Source organism: Trifolium pratense, linkage group LG2 (genome assembly GCF_020283565.1).
Source record: "Trifolium pratense cultivar HEN17-A07 linkage group LG2, ARS_RC_1.1, whole genome shotgun sequence".
Classification (NCBI taxonomy): domain Eukaryota; kingdom Viridiplantae; phylum Streptophyta; class Magnoliopsida; order Fabales; family Fabaceae; genus Trifolium; species Trifolium pratense.
Window position 1 is genome coordinate 8,545,352 of NC_060060.1, and position 22,678 is coordinate 8,568,029.

The 22,678-nt window shown below is 33.5% G+C and overlaps 1 protein-coding gene and 1 pseudogene across 1 annotated transcript; both read left to right on the plus strand.

Moving 5' to 3' along the window:
- The first annotated feature begins 3,270 nt into the window (after positions 1-3,270).
- LOC123904117 lies at positions 3,271-5,055 on the plus strand (annotated as a pseudogene).
- Positions 5,056-18,390: 13,335 nt separating this feature from the next.
- On the plus strand, positions 18,391-19,149 carry LOC123904118 (secreted RxLR effector protein 161-like). Its single transcript, XM_045953808.1, has one exon. The coding sequence runs from the start codon at positions 18,391-18,393 to the stop codon at positions 19,147-19,149; it is 759 nt and encodes a 252-aa protein (XP_045809764.1).
- Positions 19,150-22,678: the final 3,529 nt, after the last annotated feature.

Genomic DNA, 22,678 nt, shown 5'->3' on the forward strand with positions numbered 1-22,678 from the left:
AGCTTGGTATGAGAAGTTCTCTACTGTGATTAGATCTCTTGGATTTCGCTCTAGTGATTATGACTCTGCTTTATTTGTTAGGACAGCTTCTCATGGTCGTATTATACTTTCTTTATATGTTGATGATATGATTATTACAAGTGATGATGTTGATGGTATTTGTGAGTTGAAGTTACAATTAGCTAAAAGATTTGAAATGAAGGATTTAGGTCTTCTTTGCTACTTCTTAGGGATTGAAGTTGTCTATTCTCGTAAGGGTTATCTTTTATATCAATCCAAGTACATTGCAAACATTCTTGAGCAAGCTGGTCTCTCTTATACTCGAGCAGTTGACAGTCCTTTAGAGATGAATGTGAAATATGTTCCTTTTGATGGGGTTCCTCTATCGGATCCTACTTTGTACCGTACTTTGGTTGGAAGATTGGTCTACCTTACTATTACTAGACCCGATATTGCTTATGCAGTGCATGTTGTTAGTCAGTTTGTTGTTTCTCCCACTACAGTACATTGGGCAGCTGTGCTTCGTATTCTTCGTTATCTTCGGGGAACTCAATTTCAGAGCCTTTTGTTTCTGTCATCCTCTTCCTTAGAGTTACGTGCTTACTCTGATGCTGATTGGGCTGGTAATCCTACTGACCGTAAGTCTACCACATGTTTTTGTATTTTTCTTGGAGATTCTCTTATCTCTTGGAAGAGTACGAAACAAGATATTGTTTCCCGCTCTTCTACAGAAGCTGAGTATCGTGCTATGACATCTACCACTACTGAAATAGTTTGGTTGCGTTGGTTACTTTCTGATATGGGTGTGACTCTTTCTGAACCAACTCCTATGTATTGTGATAACAAGAGTGCAATTCAAATTGCCCACAACTCTGTATTTCATGAACGTACCAAACACATTGAGATCGACTGTCACTTCACACGTCACCATCTTCAACATGGTACCATTACTTTGCCGTTTATTACTTCCTCATTGCAGATTGCTGATTTGTTCACGAAGACACATTCTATTAAACGTTTTCGTTTCTTAATTAACAAACTCTCGATGATCCATGCTACCACATCGTGAGTTTGAGGGGAGATGTTAAATAATAGTTATGTTATTATTGTAGGGGTAGTTTAGTCTTTTATAATCCCTAGTTTATATACTCAATTGTAACTCTTGTTCCTAATGTCTTTTTGGTTTATTGTAATGAAAACCCTAGTCTCCTTTTCTCTTTGAATAATCTCAATAGTTAACAAGACTAATTATCAAATTTGAATTCCTGCAATCAGATAACCATGCAATGATACAGTCAGTGTATTTTAGACCTTACAATTGAGAGAAAAAATAACAATAATAATAAGGGAACTTCTTGTTGTATATTTTTAATTAAATAATTTATTTTAAAGTTATTTTAATATTATATAATTATCATTATTATTATTATTAATGATTTGTTAAAGGTGGTTTTAATTACTTGGTCAATGCACACGTTTTTCTGTTACTATCTTATCCATTTATTCCTACTTAATAGGATTCATGATTTTAATTGAGATAAAGGTTTGGTATTGTTGAGGACAAAATCCTTATTTGATGTTTTAAAGATAACAAACATGTTAATTAAATTTAATTATGATTATCTTGTTATCTGCTAATGTGTTTTGTGAGAAATGTTTCAACGATAATGATATCATCTGTCAACGGTAACGTTATGGATGAGGAACTAATGGACAAGCAAAACATTACAAGCATGAGTAGAAACAAAGGTCTTGACTTAAATGATGAAGTGCTTCACAAAGATATTATTCCTTTGCCTCATCAAAAGTGGTAGCTTTTTAAGGAAACACTTATGTAAGGAATATGCCAAACATGACATAAATTGAATCATGGGCCATAAAGCCTTTTTGGACTAAAGTGAATAAAAGCCCCTTTGGACAAACAAAGGAAGTTTCCATCAATGATTGAAGAAGATTTGAAATTCAAATGAAAACCACATCACACAATGAAAGCCTTGGACGAAAATTGGCCACCAAGGTGAAGTCACACCATAAGGCAAGATGTAGCAAGTCTCATTCTCATCAAGGGAACATAGAGGGGACAAGAATCCAACAACATCTATCCCTTTGTTTCACAAAGGACATGAGTCACCAAAACAAGTACAATAATTACTTGATATTTTTTCCCACTTGCATACAAGTTGTCCAACCCTAAATTAGGAAAGATTCCTTCTTATGGACATATATGGGCCACGTAAATGCAATGGTTGCCATTGGATTAAAAGTGAAGTGCAGATTGCCATAACGGCAATGTTACTGAAGCAACGATAACGCACTATTCACAGCAAATTGACAGCACAACATTGTGACATGTCAAGTTGAATTTGAAATTCAAATCCCTCTCTCATACGCTCCTCCAAAGGTTATATTTGCCTATAAATACAATGGAGCTACATTAAGGAAAGATTAAGAGTTTGCAAAAAGAATCAATCATATACTTAGTTGAAGCAAAAATCAACAAGTCATAAACTCTTCAAAAGCAAAGCAAAGCATCAAAGATATCATTCATAAATTTGTGAAAAACAAATAGATAAAGCTTGCTATTATCAATCTCTCACTTGAGTTGATTTAACCCATATTCCCCACAAATATTGTAACCCTCTCAAGTCTTTCTTTCATGTTAGATTGAGTGTTTGTGAGAAAGTCTTTTCGAGTGAAGAAAAGCATTTTGAGTGAAAGTCTTTTCGAGTAAAGAAAAGCATTTGTGTAAAAGTCTTTTGGAGTGAAGAAAAGCATATTGTATTGATCCAGTTGTGATCAAGTTTTTGATGCGAAGCAGAAGGTTCTGATCTTAGCATTTTTAGTGGATAATCGCACAAGGACTGTGAGGAGTGGACTAGCCCAAGTTGGGTGAACCAGGATAACTTCTGTGTGTTTTTCTCTTGGACTCTAAAATCCTTAAAACATACTAAACTAACTAACTGAGTAATACCAGAGTGCTCTGGGCCTTAAACATTTATTTTTTCAGCAACTAACTTAATATTTATATTGTTCAGTTATATTTTAGTGTTGCTAACTATATTTCTTTTTATATTGTTAATTGTGAACTAACCAATTAAAAGAAATATTGTCTTGAGTTATTTTAAACTAACTTAAAAGATTTTTAAAAAGGGTCACAATTCAAACCCCCCTTTCTTGTGACATTTATTGCTACTTCAATTGGCATCAGAGCCTGTCTCTACAGGTTTATACGCTTAACAAGTGTTAGACGAAAAAGATTCAGGAAGAAAAATGTCAAAAGAAAGATACATTCCAGAAGGAGGATCTGCTTCAAGACCACCTTTGTTCACTGGAAAAATTACTATTTTTGGAAAAACAAAATGCAATTGTTTTTAAAATCATAAGAAGTAGGAATGTGGCGCATAGTCACAGAAGGAGATTATGTTCCTACTGTAACTTCTGCTGAGGGAGTCATTTCAGACAAACCTGAAGATGCATGGACAACTGCAGAACAACAAAAGGTACTCCTAAACTCTAAAGCTCATTTATTTCTATCATGTGCTCTAAGTATGGAAGAAAGTGAAAGAGTAGATGAATGTGATACCGCTAAAAAGGTTTGGGACACTTTACAAGTTCACCATGAAGGAACTAGTCATGTAAAAGAAACAAGAATAGACATAGGAACTAATAAATTTGAAACTTTTGAAATGATTGAAAACGAAACTATTGATGAAATATTTTCAAGATTTACTACTATCATAAATGAATTAAGATCTCTTGGAAAAACTTTTTCAACTAATGATAGAATTAGAAAACTTTTGAGATGTCTTCCAGTCACTTGGAGACCAATGGTTACTGCCATTACTCAAACTAAAGATTTGAAAACACTTCCCATAGAAGATCTTATTGGTACTTTAAAAGCTCATGAAGTTATTCTTCAAGGAGATAAACCTTTAAAAAAGGAAAAAACCATCGCTTTAAAAGCTTCTCAAAAAGATATAAGTTTTTTAGAAGATGACTCTAAGGAATTAGAATCTACCCAAGAAGAGTCAGAAGGAGAACTAGCTCTCATTTCTGGCAAAATCCAACATATGTTAAGAAGAAGAGATCAAATTAGAAGAAACTTTTCTTTAGGAAAAGATATGCAGAAAAATGACTTTGATAAAAGTCAAGTGACCTGCTTTGGTTGCAACAAACTTGGACATTACAAATCAGAATGTCCCTTAAACAAATCTCCCAGAAATTTCCCCTTCAAGAAAAAATCCATGTTAGCTACCTGGGATGATGATGATGAATTTGAAACAAATAAAGAAGAAGAAGAAGCCAACATCTGTCTAATGGCAGATTCAGAAAATGATGAGGTATTTCTTTTTGATAAAACTCATCCTTATGAAGAATTAGAAACTAATTTTGATAGTTTATTACATGATTCTGAATTCTTATCCAAACAATGTTTTTTATTACAAAAAGAAGTTTCTGAACTAAAAGAAGAAAAGAAAAAACTTCAAACTGATATTCTTAATTTTGAAAAAATTAACAAAGACTTAATTGAGTCAAAAGAAAAACATGTTTACTCTAGTGATTTATCTAAGAAAATAGATGAAAATGCTGTGTTGAAAAATGAAATAATGGAACTAAGAAATGATCTCACTGGATTCATAAAATCAACTGAAACTTTTCAAAACATTATGGGATCACAATCTCAAGCTCTTAACAAAAATGGCTTAGGTTTTAATGAAGTTAAAAACAAAATTTTTGAAAATGTTCTTTTGCCAGCAAATAGAGAACTTAAGTTGAGATGTTCATTTTGTAACAAAAATGGTCATCATGAATCAATTTGCTATAAAAAAGAAAGTTATGAAAGTTTTTACTATGAACCAAAACGTTATCGTCACTTAGAGAGAAAAAATAAACATTGTTCATTTTGCAAAAACTTTGGGCATCTTGAAAAAGAATGTTATTTTAAGAATAAACAAATTGTGAAAACTAACCCTCAAGGACCCAAGTCATTATGGGCACCTAAACGAAAATTTCAAAATGCAGGGATACTATCAAGGTGCAAAGAAAAAGCCTTAGTTTTTGGACAGTGGTTGTTCAAAACACATGACAGGAGATAGAAGGTGGTTTCTCTCCTTCATCAAAAAAGAAGGAGGGTCAGTTACGTTTGGTAATAATAATACTGCACAAATAAAAGGAAAAGGTATTATAGGTAATAATGATTCTGCAAAAATTGAAGATGTTCAATATGTAGAAGGTCTAAAACATAATTTACTTAGTATCAGTCAATTATGTGATAGTGGTTTTGAAGTTATTTTTAAACCAAATGTTTGTGAAGTCAAACAAACTTCATCAGGAAAAGTTTTCTTTTCCGGATCAAGAAAGAAAAATTTGTATGTTTTATACTTAGATGACATTCCAGCTGAATCATGTTTTATGTCTATCGAAAAAGATAAATGGATTTGGCACAAAAGAGTTGGTCATATAAGCATGAAAACAATTTCAAAATTATCTCAACTTGATCTAGTAAGAGGTCTTCCAAAAATTAAGTTTGACAAAGATAAAATCTGTGAAGCTTGTGTAAGAGGAAAACAAGTCAAAAGTAGTTTTTATCCAAAAGATTTTATTTCAACTAAAGAACCTCTAGAACTACTTCACATTGATTTATTTGGTCCTGTCAACACCACTAGTCTTGGTGGAAAACAATATGGTTTTGTTATAGTTGATGATTTCTCCAGATACACATGCGTTTTGTTTTTGAAAAATAAAGATGAATCTTGTGATGCTTTCAAAAACTTTTGTAAACTTGTTCAAAATGAACAAAGCTCAAATATCATCTCTGTCAGAAGTGATCATGGAGGAGAATTTGAAAATTCATCTTTCAAATCATTCTTTGATGAAAATGGTATTTCTCATAATTTTTCTTGTGCAAGAACTCCTCAGCAAAATGGAGTTGTTGAAAGTTAAAATAGAACTTTACAAGAAATGGCAAGAACAATGTTAAATGAATCAAATGATGAAAAATATTTTTGGGCTGAAGCCATAAGTACTTCTTGCTATATTTTAAATAGAGTTTCAATAAGAAAAATTCTAGACAAAACTCCATATGAACTTTGGAAAAATAGAAAACCAAACATATCATATTTTCATATTTTTGGATGTTTTTGTTATATCTTAAACACAAAAGATAATCTTGGCAAATTTGATTCAAAATCAGATAAAGCTATTTTCTTAGGTTATGCTACTAATTCTAAAGGATATAGAATTTATAACTTGAAAACTCAAACCATGGAAATAAGCATGAATATTATCTTTGATAAATTTGATGATCTTATAATGCCATCAATTGATGATGAGCAAGAAAGACTAACTTCTCAGGATGTTCCAAATCAAAAGAAAGAAGATGATCCTCTTCTTCCTCCAAAAACCTTAAGAATTGTTGGGAATCATCCTCAAGATCAAATCATTGGAAGTTCCACTGATGGAATAAGAACAAGACTATCATTCAAAGACAATGATAACAACATGGCAATGATCTCTCAGATAGAACCAAAATCCATTGGCGAAGCCATTATTGATAATTCATGGGTAGAAGCAATGAGAGAAGTGTTGAGGCAAAATCCTAATTTGATGTTTTAAAGATAACAAACATCTTAATTATATTTTAAGTGAATTCTGATCTTTTTGTGATCTAACAAGTGCTCTTGAGTGATTAATATAAGACAGGAACAAAAGCTCATTCATTATATATCACTACACTTAAATTGATTGAAAACAGCAAGTTTATGAGAATGATCAGAGAACATTCTCTAGTCTGCACTTTTTCTCACGTGCAAAGCTATACATCAACAATAAGCACTTAATTGATATCATCTGAACAAGAGACAAATAAGCACTTTTGCAAAGGACTTTATTGAAGAAAATCTCTACAAGATATAAGTCATTTAAAGCAAGGATTAAATGATAGCAAAAGAAAGCTTCCTATTTGGTCATGTTTAAGGAATAAACATGAACATGTCTTTGACAATTTATTTCTCAAGCTCACATGCTCTATTCAGAGATTATTTGAAGACATTTATGGACCAATGAAAAGGAGACAACAAGTTTGAAATGGTACTTCTCAAAGGACTTCATAAAATATATTTCACTATGATCTTGATCTACAATAAAAAGCTACTTGTACTTTTACAAGTACACATGAATAGTAAAAGGATAAGAAAACCAGCTATCATCATATGATCATCATGAATATCTTGAGGCCCACGAAATCAAAACAAGCAATGCACATCTCTCTATTTGATCTAGGCCAAGAATCAGAAAAAACTCTGGGAGAACGATCTAAGAACGTTCCATAATCAAGCAGACTTTCTGCACTTGATCAAAAGATTCTCTCCAGCTGTATCCAGCTGTTGTAAATGATCTTCCAAGGCTTCAACAGTGCTTGTTCTTGGAGAACAAGTTCATACAGCTCAAAGATGCTCAACCTCACGCTCTCATGACATCATCATTCTAAGAATGTTCTCAAGAAGCAGCTTCTCTCTCATCAAATATTATTTGAACAATATTTGATCTGATCTTTTAAAGGACTAACGGCTAGTCTTTGGCAACACTCCAACCTGCTTGGAGACCACGAAACAAAGGACAAACAACATGTATAAATAACACACTTGGGTGCTTTGAAGATTCAAGAGTTTCAACTACAAATATCAACATCTACACTTGTCTTTTTCGACCAAGTCATTAAACTCTTCCACTCTCACTCCAGCTCTCTAAACATCACATACTTGGATCAGTATATCATTGAGTGAACTGAGTGTATTCTTCTATTAGCTTCTCAACTTGATTTTCTCTTCATTTGAAAGCTTGTGATCCGAACAATTCATTGTAAAAGATTGGCTCAAGTCAATACGTAACTATTAATTGAGTGACACCTTAGTTTGTAGGACTGAGGTAGATATTAAGCTTGTAGGGCTTAAGGTTATTGATCTTGGTTTAGATCAAGGAGGTTTGTAATTTGAGATTACTAGTATCTCAAGATTATAGTGGATACTCACGGAGCGTGAGGGACTGGACGTAACCCATACTATTAGGGGGTGAACCAGTATAATTGTTGTGTGTTGATTCTCTCTTCCCTTATCTTTTAGTTTCTGCAAACACTAAGCACACAATTCACTTTGAATTTGTTTTACGGCTAACCAGATCGTTATGAGATCATTCTAACGCTTTCTGTTGAGTTATATTTTAAAAGGTAAATTTTAATAGGTTCACAATTCAATCCCCCCTTTCTTGTGAAAAACTTTGCTACTTCAATTGCCATCAGAGCTCTGCCTCTAAGGTTGAGCATTTAACAAGTGCTAGAGGAAAAGATTCAGGAAGGAAGTAATGGCAAAGTATATAAATGAAGGAGGATCCTCAACAAGACCACCTTTATTTGAAGGACAGGATTACTACTACTGGAAGGATAAAATGGAGCTGTTCCTTAGATCACAGGACAACAACATGTGGCATGTAATTGAAGTTGGAGAATATGTTCCACCACCAGCTAAAGATTCAACAACTCCAAGAACTTCAGATCAATGGACCACACAAGAATCTGATCGGGTACTTTTAAATACTAGAGAAAAATTATTTATAAAATCTGCTTTGAACAGGGAAGAACATGATAGAATCATGGAATGAAAAACTGCTAAAGAAATGTGGGAAACTCTTCAAAATCATCATGAAGGATCAAGTCGTGTAAAAGAAACAAGGATTAATATAGGTGTGAGAAAATTTGAGTTGTTTGAAATGAAAGAAGATGAAACCATAGATCAAATGTATGGAAGATTCACAATCATAATCAATGAACTCAACTCTCTTGGAAAAACATACACTGCACATGAAAGAGTAAGAAAGATTCTAAGGAGTTTACCAAAAGATTGGAGGCATATAGTAATAGCTATTACTGAAGCAAAGAATCTCTCTCAACTCAAATTAGAGGACTTGATTGGATCTCTAAAAGCTCATGAATCAATTATTCAAGAAGATAAACCCACAAAGAAAAAGATGATTGCTCTAGAATCTCAAGTGATGGAACACTCTCAGAACAATCTGATCACAGATAATGATGATCTACTTCAAGAAGATGATGAGGAAGAATTTGCACTCATCTCAAGAAGAATTCAAAGACTGATGATGAGAAGAAATCAGATAAGGAACTCATCTCAAAATAGAAGAAACAACACAAGAAATGAAAGTGATTTGAGCAAGGTTCAATGTTATTGATGCAATCAGTTTGGACATTACAAGAATGATTGTCCAAAGCAAAGACAAAAAACTCCACTCAAAAATAAATCTATGATGGCTACCTGGGATGAACTAGACGAAGCCTTAGAAGATGAAGAACAACTAGAAGCAAAGATGTGCCTCATGACACATTCAGATTCTCAAGAGGTATCACTTGAACCTTGTGCTTCATGTCTAAAATCTGAGCATTTATTTGATAATCTTTTATATGATTCTCAAATTATAACTCAACTAAATGATAAGCTTAAAAATGATGTCACTAAAGTAACTCAAGAAAGAGATGAATACAAAACAGAAAACATTATGTTAAAAGAGGTTATCTCAAATTTACAAAAAGGACATAGAGAATTATCTACACAAGTTAGAGAAGTTAAAAGTAAGCAAGAAGTTTTAGAAAAATCTGATGTCCAAAAAGAGAACACTTTTTTAAAAGAAAATGTTTCCATTTTAGAAAATGATATAGAATGTTTTGTAAAAGCCACTGAAACGCTTGAAAAAATTATGGGATCTCAAGTTAGTGTTTTTGACAAATCTGGATTAGGCTTTAAAACTCATCAACAACAAAAGCTTTTTAAAAATTTCTTTATCCCTGATCAAAACAAAAAGGTTCTTAAACTAAAATGCTCCTTTTGTCATAAAAATGGTCATGCTGAATCATTTTGCTATAGAAAGAAAAGGCAACATCCTCATTTGAAAGCAGAACGTTCTCAGAAGAATCTGCCTAAACAATATTCTTCTAAACCACCTTATAAGAGATCATCTTATCAAAATAAGAAGACATCTTATAAGATTGGAAATGCTAACATGCAAGGACCCACCTCCATATGGGTACCTAAGAAATTATTAAATTCAAATGTAGGAATGTCATCTAGCAAAGAAGAAAAAGCCATGGTACTTGGACAGTGGTTGCTCAAGGCATATGACTGGAGACAGACAAAGTTTTCTCTCATTTGAAGAGAAAGATGGAGGATCAGTAACCTTTGGTAACAATGAGCAAGCAAGCATCAAAGGTAAAGGTATTATAGGTAAGGTTAATTCAGCTAAGATTAAAAATGTTCATTATGTGGAAGGACTTGAACATAACCTAATAAGCATTAGTCAACTATGTGACAATGGTTATGAAGTTATCTTTAAACCTCACACTTGTGAAATTAAGCAATCTGGTAAAATTCTTTTTAATGGGTCAAGAAGAAAGAATGTTTATGTTTTATACTTAGATGAAATTCCAGCTGAATCTTGTTTTGTTTCTCTTGAAAAAGATAAATGGATTTGGCACAAAAGGGCTGGACATGTAAGCATGAAAACAATCTCAAAACTTTCTAAGCTTGATCTAGTAAGAGGATTACCCAAGATAAGTTTTGACATAGATAAAGTATGTGAATCTTGCACAAGAGGAAAACAAGTCAAAAGTAGTTTTAAACCAAAAGATTTTGTTTCAACCAAAAGACCTCTTGAATTGCTTCATATAGATTTATTTGGCCCTATCAAAACTACAAGTCTTGGTGGTAAGAATTATGGTTTTGTCATTGTTGATGATTTTTCAAGGTTCACTTGGGTACTTTTTCTAAAACATAAAGATGACTCTTTTGAAGCTTTCAAAACTTTTTGTCTAAGGGTTCAAAATGAGAAAGGTACTAGTATCATCTCTATAAGAAGTGATCATGGAGGAGAATTTGAAAATTCCCTTTTTGAATCATTCTTTGATAATAATGGTATTTCTCATAATTTTTCTTGTCCAAGAACTCCACAACAAAATGGGGTTGTTGAAAGGAAAAATAGAACCTTACAAGAGATGGCAAGAACAATGATTAATGAATCAAATGTTGAAAAATATTTTTGGGCTGAAGCAATAAATACTGCTTGCTATATTTTAAATAGAGTCACCATAAGAAAGTTTTTAAACAAAACCCCTTATGAACTTTGGAAAGATAGAAAACCAAATATCTCTTATTTTCATATCTTCGGTTGTTATTGTTATATCTTGAATATCAAAGACAACTTGGGTAAGTTTGACTCAAAAGCAGACAAAGGAATATTCTTAGGATACTCTACAACATCAAAGGCTTACAGAATTTATAATTTAAGAACACAAACCTTTGAAGAGAGTATGCATGTTAAGTTTGATGAATTTGAAGAACAACCTACTTCTACGATAATTGATGAAGAAGAGGATATACCAAATGAATCAAAAGACCATGATACTGAACCAGAATCTACTCCTCAAGTTCCTCCAAAAACTTGGAAGATGGTCAATTATCATCCTCAAGAATTAATCATAGGAAATACTGAAGATGGAATTAAGACTAGAAGAGGTCTTCAGAACACTGAGAACAATTTGGCAATGATCTCTCAAATTGAACCAAGAAATATTGATGAAGCTATTGTTGATGAATCTTGGGTAGAAGCTATGAAAGAAGAACTCTTACAATTTGAGAAGAATGAAGTTTGGGAACTTGTTCCAGCTCCACAAGATCATTCAATCATTGGTATTAGATGGGTGTTCAGAAACAAATTGGACGAAAATGGTAAAGTAACTCGTAATAAGGCCAGACTTGTAGCACAAGGGTACAATCAACAAGAAGGTATTGATTATGATGAAACCTTTGCTCCTGTGGCCAGGTTAGAAGCAATTAGAATACTTCTTGCATATGCATCTCATAAATGTTTTAAACTTTTTCAAATGGATGTGAAAAGTGCCTTTTTAAATGGCTTTTTAAATGAGGAAGTTTATGTACATCAACCACCTGGTTTTGTTGATCAACATAAACCTAATCATGTTTTCAAACTTACCAAAGCTCTTTATGGACTTAAACAAGCTCCAAGAGCATGGTATGAAAGACTAAGCACTTTCTTACTTGAAAATGGTTTTTCTAGAGGAAAAATTGATACAACACTTTTTATAAAAAATGATAAAGCTGATTTGCTCATAGTACAAGTATATGTTGATGATATTATATTTGGTACTACTAATGAAAAATTGTGTGAAGGATTTTCTAATCTTATGCAAAGTGAATTTGAAATGAGCATGATGGGAGAACTTAGTTTCTTCCTTGGCTTGCAAATCAAGCAACATGAGGATGGTATTTTTATTAGTCAAGAAAAATACATCAAAGATCTCCTCAAGAAGTATAAGATGAATGAATCTAAGATCATGCCTATACCAATGCATCCCTCATCAAGTCTAGATAAAGATGAGAAAGGAAAAGATGTTTCTGAGAAAGAATATAGAGGAATGATTGGATCACTTTTATATCTAACTGCAAGTAGACCAGATATTGTGTTCTCTATTGGTCTTTTTGCAAGGTTTCAAACCTCTCCAAAAGAATCTCATCTCACTGCAGTTAAAAGAATTTTTAGATATTTGGTTGGCACACCAGATATTGGCTTGTGGTACAAGAAAGGAACACATTTTGATCTCAAAGCCTTTTGTGATGCTGATTATGCTGGTGATAAACTTGAAAGAAAAAGCACAAGTGGTTCATGTCAATTTCTTGGTGAAGCTCTCATAAGTTGGAGTTGTAGAAAGCAAAATACCATAACACTATCAACAACTGAAGCAGAATATGTGTCTGCTGCAAATTGTTGCTCTCAAGTGATATGGATCAAAAACCAACTTGAAGACTTCTCACTAAGGTACACAAATGTCAATATTTTTTGTGATAATACTAGTGCTATTAATTTATCTAAGAACCCCATTCAACATTCAAGATCAAAACATATTGGAATTAAGCATCATTTTATTCGTGATCATGTTAGTAAAAAAGATGTTGAACTAGTATTTGTTGATACTGAAAATCAGTTAGCTGATATTTTTACTAAACCTCTGGTTGAGGAACGTTTCAATTTTATCAAAGAAAAATTAAAAATTATCAAAAATCCTAACCAAAATTGTTAAGGCAAAATAATAGAACGTTCTCAGAACATTCTACACGTGTCTGAAGCATTGTTTTAAAAATTATGTTGTTACCGTTACTTTTGGGGTTAAAAATTAAATACACTTAGTTGGGAGATTAGTAACCATTTAAGTTTCCTAAATTCTCTCTCTGTCTTTTTCAAAACCACAACGGCTACATCATTACCCCTACCTTACTTTTTATTTTATCAAAATTGTACACTTAAACACTATTTATAAGTACAATTTGTCACCTCTCTCTCACAAACCAATCTCTCTCTCACGCTCCCCTTTCAAATCTTCATCACTCATTTTTCCTCATTGTCATATTTTCAAAATGGCTAGAACCAAAGAAGAAGCTAGAAAATAAATCCATGACCAAAATGTTTCCTCATACACACCTTCATCTTCTCCCAATCGTTCACCTTCACCACCACCGCCTCCATCTTCACCAAAACCATCTGAGTATGTTTCAGATACTCCTTCACCTCCTACAAACCAAAATCTTGAGAAATTAGCTCAAGTTTCATCTAATCAAGTGATTGTCAACCCACAAACTCCAATCACCACTATTCAAGATCCAACCTACTTAGAATCTGCACAAAATGAACCTCAAAATCCAAACCTTGTTTCAGAATCTAGATCAGAAGATTGGACCATCCCTCTCTCAACCATTGTTAGTACTGTTGCAAAAAATCCTACCTCATCTAAAACTAAGAAAACCAAAACCTTTGACAGATCAAATGTTAGAAAATCTGCACGCATCATGATTGGAAGAAAACCAGTTGTTGATACAACTATTCATGTTATTCACAACTCTGATTCTGAGAATACTCTCTCAGAAAATCCTCAAATTAAAACTGCTTCTGCTACGCAATCTGAACCATCTCCTACTTCCAAACTCAAAACCAAAACTGCTTCCAAAGCCAAAATCACTACCTCATCATCTATGAAGAAAAAGTCTGAAGCTGAGAAGGACAAGGGAAAAGGAAAAGAAATCAAACTCAAAGATATGATCTTTGAGAAAAAGGAATTAAGAGTACCCTTGGTATTGCCTGAAAGCAAAGAAGATTTTGAAATCTTCTGGAAGACCAAACCAATTGCTGATTCAAGATATTATGAGATTGAAAATCTCTATGCAAGTGGAATGAATCTCTTCAAATTTCTCGAGCCTCAAGGGTGGATAGATTTCTTCAAGATGAACAACTCTGTTTATCCTGATGTGGTAAGATCTTTCTACTACAATGCTATTGTTGATCCTGACAAAAACTTGATAATATCCTTTGTCAAAGGATTAGAGTTACAGTTAACCCCTGAAGCTATCTCTCATTGTTTGAAAATCCCTTGTGAGGGAAATATGTTGTATGGTTCATCATGGTACGATGCTTTGCAAATCAAAAAGGATGAACTCATCTTGGAGTTTTTTACTAAAAGAGGTCAACAAATGGAAGAACCTAAGGCTTCCTTGCTTAAGAGAGAATACAAAGTATTGCACAACATGTGTCAATACTGTATCTTTCCAAGGCTTGGTAGCATGGAATGGGTCACTGATAATGACTACATGGTGCTATACCATTGGTCTAAAGGAATCAAGCTTAATCTGCCTTATGTGATCATCCAACATATGATCAAGACTGCTCAATCTGGAAAGAGCAAGATTGTTATCCCTTATGGAATGATTTTAACTAAAATCTTTAGGGATCTCAAAGTTGATCTGAAGAAAGAACATTCTGAGAATATCTGCCACTCTTTCTGTTATAAACCTTCATCACATGAAAAAGGATGATGATGAAGATGATGAAGCTACTGCTGTTGAAGTTGGGTCTAAAAGGAAAAGGCCAGAATTTGAGAAACAAGAAGATTGGAATACTCTCGTTGCTACAATGCTAGAGCATTCTAAGAACATGCTGAAGGAGTCTGCTACTGAAGACCTTGGCAATTCTTCAAAAGAAAAATCAAAGGATACTGAGAATGATCCTAGATCATCTCAGCTGGATAACATTGACAAAAATGTTGGAAGAATCCGCAAGGATATGTTGAAAATGTTTGAAGGGTTCAGCAACCAAAATGAAATACTCCTCTACCTGTTATCTGAAAACAAATTGATGCATGATTGGATCTTCAAAACCATTTGCCCTACTCTCAAACTCTCTCCACCACCTCTTAACCCAGCACCTGATGCCCTGATGACTCATCTACCTCTGATAACTCCAGCTCATCTGACTCTGAATAAATCTCTTTTCCTCCTACCCTTTTCGATGTTGACAAAGGGGGAGAATTAGAAATTAGGAAATTAAGCTAATATCTATGCTAAATAACCATGGAAAATCTTTATCCATCTTGAGCTAATTAAGGAGATTAGAAGAACTTCTATTATGCTAATATCTTTTGTCTTTATGCTATTGTAATTGCTGAACCAATGCATGAAATGATCTTTATCCATCTTGTTTAGAGACTAAATATTTTGGGAAGTTCTTTTCTTTTGAGATGCTTAGAAGAACTTCTATTATGTATTTTATTTTCTAAACTAGGACCCTTGAATCTTTTGTCTTTAATCTTGTGTTATACAACTGATTGTATCACACTTGCTGAGTCTAAATGATTAAAGAATTTATGTTTGATTCAAATTGCATTTGTCCTTAATTTCTCTCTTTTGCATTTTTTAAATTTATCATTTTTGATAATGAATGCTTAATTTGAGGGGGAGCTTTGATAATTAAATCACAATTTGAGGGGGAGCTTTGATATTACTTATTTGATTAAATCAGAATCTCAATTAAAATCTAATTCAAGAAAGTTTGTCATCATCAAAAAGGGGGAGATTGTTGAGGCAAAATCCTAATTTGATGTTTTAAAGATAACAAACATCTTAATTATATTTTAAGTGAATTCTGATCTTTTTGTGATCTAACAAGTGCTCTTGAGTGATTAATATAAGACAGGAACAAAAGCTCATTCATTATATACCACTACACTTAAATTGATTGAAAACTGCAAGTTTATGAGAATGATCAGAGAACATTCTCTAGTCTGCATTTTTTCTCACGTGCAAAGCTATACATCAACAATAAGCACTTAATTGATATCATCTGAACAAGAGACAAATAAGCACTTTTGCAAAGGACTTTATTGAATAAAATCTCTACAAGATATAAGTCATTTAAAGCAAGGATTGAATGATAGCAAAAGAAAGCTTCCTATTTGGTCATGTTTAAGGAATAAACATGAACATGTCTTTGACAATTTATTTCTCAAGCTCACATGCTCTATTCAGAGATTATTTGAAGACATTTATGGACCAATGAAAAGGAGACAACAAGTTTGAAATGGTACTTCTCAAAGGACTTCATAAAATATATTTCACTATGATCTTGATCTACAATAAAAAGCTACTTGTACTTTTACAAGTAGACATGAATAGTAAAAGGATAAGAAGACCAGCTATCATCATATGATCATCATGAATATCTTGAGGCCCACGAAATCAAAACAAGCAACGCACATCTCTCTATTTGATCTAGGCCAAGAATCAGAAAAAACTCTGGGAGAACGATCTAAGAACGTTCCAGAATCAAGCAGACTTTCTGCACTTGATCGAAAGATTCTCTCCAGCTGTTGTAAATGATCTTCCAAGGCTTCAACAGTGCTTGTTCTTGGAGAACAAGTTCATACAACTCAAAGATGCTCAACCTCACGCTCCTCATGACATCATCATTCTAAGAATGTTCTCAAGAAGCATCTTCTCTCTCATCAAATATTATTTGAACAATATTTGATCTGATCTTTTAAAGGACTAACGGCTAGTCTTTGGCAACACTCCAACCTGCTTGGAGACCACGAAACAAAGGACAAACAACATCTATAAATAGCACACTTGGGTGCTTTGAAGATTCAAGAGTTTCAACTACAAATATCAACATCTACACTTGTCTTTTTCGACCAAGTCATTAAACTCTTCCACTCTCACTCCAGCTCTCTAAACATCACATACTTGGATCAGTATATCATTGAGTGAACTGAGTGTATTCTTCTATTAGCTTCTCAACTTGATTTTCTCTTCATTTGAAAGCTTGTGATCCGAACAATTCATTGTAAAAGATTGGCTCAAGTCAATACGTAACTATTGATTGAGTGACACCTTAGTTTGTAGGACTGAGGTAGATATTAAGCTTGTAGGGCTTAAGGTTATTGATCTTGGTTTAGATCAAGGAGGTTTGTAATTTGAGATTACTAGTATCTCAAGATTATAGTGGATACTCACGGAGCGTGAGGGACTGGACGTAACCCATACTATTAGGGGGTGAACCAGTATAATTATTGTGTGTTGATTCTCTCTTCCCTTATCTTTTAGTTTCTGCAAACACTAAGTACACAATTCACTTTGAATTTGTTTTACTGCTAACCAGATCGTTCTGAGATCATTCTAACGCTTTCTGTTGAGTTATATTTTAAAAGGTAAATTTTAATAGGTTCACAATTCAATCCCCCCTTTCTTGTGAAAAACTTTGCTACTTCAAGAAGAACTTCTTCAGTTTGAGAAAAATCAAGTATGGTTACTTGTTCCATCTCCTACAGATCATTCAATCATATGAACAAGATGGGTTTTTCGAAACAAGCTAGATGAAGAAGGTAAGGTTATTAGAAACAAGGCAAGACTTGTTGCTCAAGGGTATAACCAGCAAGAAGGTATTGATTACGATGAAACTTTTGCTCCAGTTGCCAGGTTAGAAGCAATAAGAATTCTTTTAGCATATGCATCACATAAAAATATTAAATTATTTCAAATGGATGTTAAAAGTGCTTTTTTAAATGGTTTTCTAAATGAAGAGGTTTATGTTCATCAACCTCCTGGTTTTGAAAATGAAAAGAAAAAAGATCATGTGTTCAAACTTTCAAAAGCTTTGTATGGTCTAAAACAAGCTCCAAGAGCTTGGTATGACATATTAAGTGCATTCTTAATCAAGAACAATTTTTCTAGAGGAAAAATTGACACAACTCTTTTTACAAAAATTGATAAATTGGATTTATTAATTGTTCAAGTCTATGTTGATGATATTATTTTTGGATCAACAAATGAAAAATTATGTGAAGATTTTTCCCATCTCATGCAAAATGAATTTGAGATGAGCATGATGGGAGAACTGAGATATTTTCTTGGTTTACAAATTAAACAAGAAATGAATGGAATTTTTATTTGTCAAGAAAAATATATTAAAGATCTTCTCAAAAAATATAAAATGAATGAAGCCAAAATTATGGCAACTCTCATGCATCCATCTACAAATTTGGATAAAGATGAGGAAGGAAAAATTGTTCCTGAAAAGAAATATAGAGGTATGATTGGATCTCTATTGTACTTAACTGCAAGTAGACCAGACATAGTTTTTGCAGTAGGTTTATGTGCACGTTTTCAAACTTCTCCTAGAGAATCGCACCTAACTGCTGTTAAAAGAATTTTCAGATATCTTGTCGGTACTACTAATCTTGGTCTTTGGTATAGCAAAGATTCTATTTTTGATTTAATAGCTTATTGTGACGCTGACTACGCTGGAGACAAAATTGAAAGAAAAAGTACAAGTGGTGCATGCCAATTTCTTGGAAAAGCACTCATAAGCTGGTCATGCAGAAAACAAAACACGATAGCATTATCTACCACTGAAGCTGAATATGTGTCAGCTGCAAGCTGTTGCTCTCAAGTTCTATGGATTAAAAATCAGCTTGAGGATTTCTCAATAAGGTACGAAAATGTACCTATTTATTGTGATAATACTAGTGCAATTAATTTGTCAAAAAATCCCATTCAACATTCAAGATCCAAGCATATTGAGATAAAACATCATTTTATTAGGGATCATGTTAATAAAAAGGAAATTGAATTGATTTTCGTTGACACTGATAATCAACTAGCAGATATCTTCACTAAACCTTTAGTAAAAGATCGTTTTAATGTGTTAAAAGAGAAACTAAAAATCATCCAAAATCCTAATATAAAATGATTATCCTAAGAAAGGAAATCTTATCTCTTATGACAACCTTCTTAAATGATCATTTTAAAAAGGGCTACTACAATTAGTGATCATTACATCTAGGTAAAAATATATCTTCCCAATACAACCCTTCAAATCACTCCTCTCTGCTTTCTTTCTCGGTTAACAAACCACTTCTCAAACCAATCAAATCATTCACTCCTCACACACTCCAAACCTTTACTCTTCTTTCCTCTCTAACCGAACTCATCATCATCATCTCCAAACCCTTCTTCTTCCTTCATCTTCTTCACATCACAACCATGAGAACCAAACAAACAACCAGGCGAGCCCCTCCATTCAACCACAACCATTCACCACCACGGTTCCGCAACCCATCAACACCACCATCTTCATCATTACCGCTAAACCTAAAACCTCTTCGAACACTCTTCCCTCCTTACTATGGTCAACCACCACCAAATCCAGTTGAACCATCTCAAAATCAAAACCAAACACCATCACATCTCAAACCAAAAACAAAGAAAAAGAAACCATTTTTCTCTGCTCCTCCTCGTCGTTCTCAGAGAATAAGGGAAAACTTTGCAACTCAAAAGACTCAGAGCAATGTTGAAAAAATCTTCATGGATATTGAATCATCAGATGAAGAAGAAACTGATGAGGAAGAAACCTTTGTTCCTCCATCTTCAAAATCCTACTCAAACCCTTCATCAAAATCCTCAAGTGAGGAAGCTAAGTCAGATTCCACCATTCCCACTCAAACACAAACTAAAAAGGGAAAAGAGAAAGCTTGTGAAACTTCCTCTAAACCAAAACAGAGAGTTGAAAAGAAAAAATCCCTAAATGCTATGTTTCAAGATGAAACCCCTTTGTTTTCATCAGAAGCTGAAGAAAAAATATTTCAAGAAAAATGGAGAACTAAGCCAGTAGCTCCAGGACGATTTTTCAACTTTGAAGCTCTTCAGTCACATCCTCTCGAGATAAAAGCCTACACTGACTTTCAAGGTTGGTCCTCTTTTCTATCTCTTAGAGAAACCTATTACCCTAGGTTAATTCAAGCCTTTTATTTTAAGGCCAAGTGTGATCGTGAAAATTGCACAATTAGAGCCAATGTTAAGGGAGTAGAGTTTGAACTAAACTCTGACATTATTGCTGAGATTTTCAAAATTCCAAACAATGGTTTTAGAGCTTATGGTAAGAACTGGTATAGCTTAGCTAAAACCACTTTTGAGGAAGTGAGGATCCCTATTTTCACTTTAGAATCTCCAAAAGACTCTCGAAAAACCTCTGACCTAAACTTTTTGCCTAAAGTCTTTCACATCACGAGTCAAGGGAATGTTATGCCTAGACAAGGCAAGTATGAAAATCTGGATGATAATGAAATTATGGTCATTCATCATCTTTTTGAAATGAAAAAGCTAAATCTACCTTTCATCATAATCAATTTCATGATAGATGTAGCTAGTAAAAACAACAAAAAATTCTGTGTTTCTTATGGTATGGTCCTAACCAAAATCTTTGAATATTTCAAAGTTCCTATTGAAGGAGAAACCTCTGCAACTTTTTGCAAATATTTTTCACTGAAAAATCTCAAACACTTCAAGAATGAACCTATCTCCCAAGCTCCTGTAAAAGTTTACATTAGAGCCAAGAGAAAGAGAAATGAGCAGTATGATGACACTGCACAATCTCAACAAATCCCTGAACCTTTTGTTGAAGATGAAATTATTCCAAATCCACCATTTGCGCCACATTCTGTTGAAATAGAAATCCCTCAAAATGAGGCTTTTATTTCTCCATCCTTATCTCAAATGTTAGGTCCTAGAGCTGAGATAAACTTGAACATCCCTCTAGCCTATCCACAAAATGAATCACCAATTGAACCTGCACCTCAACCTGAGCCACAAATTGCTCCAAATTTAGCAGTCAATCAAATTGTGAACCAACCTGACCCTGACTCTGTGTTAAACCATCTCACCTCCTCATCCACTAGTAGTGCTCCATTATTTTCTTCTCCACCAAGCTTCAACCTTTCACCTATGTTCAATGAAAGCTTTAACAGTCACTTCTTTAACTTTTCACCACCTCAGAATCCTTTTTCTCAATCTTTCTTCACCCAAAACATTTCCATTCTTTCACCCACTTTGAATCTCCCAAACATTTCAAACTTCAATGCTGGACCATCAAATGCTGCACCTAGGCCTCCACCACAATTACCAAGATCCAAAGTTGAGAGAACCACTTCCAAAACTAGGAGTGATGTGAAAAAATTGTTCCAAGCTATGCAACTCCTTGACTCTCATCTGACTTATAACACCCTTGAAAATTCCATCATGAGAGATTGGATTTCTAATGTTTTCTGTGAAAGGTTCAACCTTCCAAAACCTCCACTCAATCCATATCCAATCCCTGTTCATGTTATGCCTCAACCTTCAACATCATCTTCCTCAGATGGCTCATCACCATCCAGGCCTGCGCCTTAGCTCACTTTTTGATATGACAAAGGGGGAGAAAAGAACAAAGAAGAAAGCTGCAGATGCTAGCACAACAAAAGGAGCGCACCTCTTTTGATTTCTTTTGATTATTGTTCTGTTTTACTTATTTTGCATTGTGATGTTAAAAACCATGTTTTGTGATGCATTTGTATTTTGAACTAGTGCGCCAATATGTTATGCTATGATAGCATGCATCTGCAAGTTTATTTTGAATCCATATATGAAAAAACTCTTGCTGCTGCTATGAATTGAATGTTTTATATGATATGATATTAAGCAGGTTTGTATGTCAGTAAGTTTTGATCACAAAAACAAAGCTATGCTTTGTGAAATATGCAGTTGAGAAACAACTCAACATTTTTATCATGATATTTTTTTTGTTGTCAAACTTATGTATGGCAGTTGCAGGATTCATGTTGAAATATTTCACATGGTAATATGTGATAAAACTGATATGCATATGTCTTGATTCTCTAAAAACATGCTAGTTTAAATAAAACTAAAATGTTGAGAATCCATCATCACTTTCTGCATTGAAGGCAGGTAAAAGATATTCAATCAAAAGGATAAGTAATGCTCTAATCAAAACATACAAATGTTTTTGAAAATTCCTTAAAAAATCTGATATGAAACACATATTCAAATTTTTGAGCAAAACTATCATAACCATGAACATTCACTTTGGTAAAAGAATGATTTGTTCAAACTATCATATTACTTTTTAATCAAAGTTTAAACTCAATTTGCTATTGAAAATAGAATGCTTAAATTGAGGGGGAGTTATTGACAAATCAAATGCAAAAGATTATCAAAATCTTTTTATCAAAAACTCAAAATCAAAATTAAGTTAAATGTTTGTCATGATCAAAAAGGGGGAGATTGTTGAGGACAAAATCCTTATTTGATGTTTTAAAGATAACAAACATGTTAATTAATTTTAATTATGATTATCTTGTTATCTACTAATGTGTTTTGTGAGAAATGTTTCAACGATAATGATATCATCTGTCAACGGTAACGTTATGGATGAGGAACTAATGGAC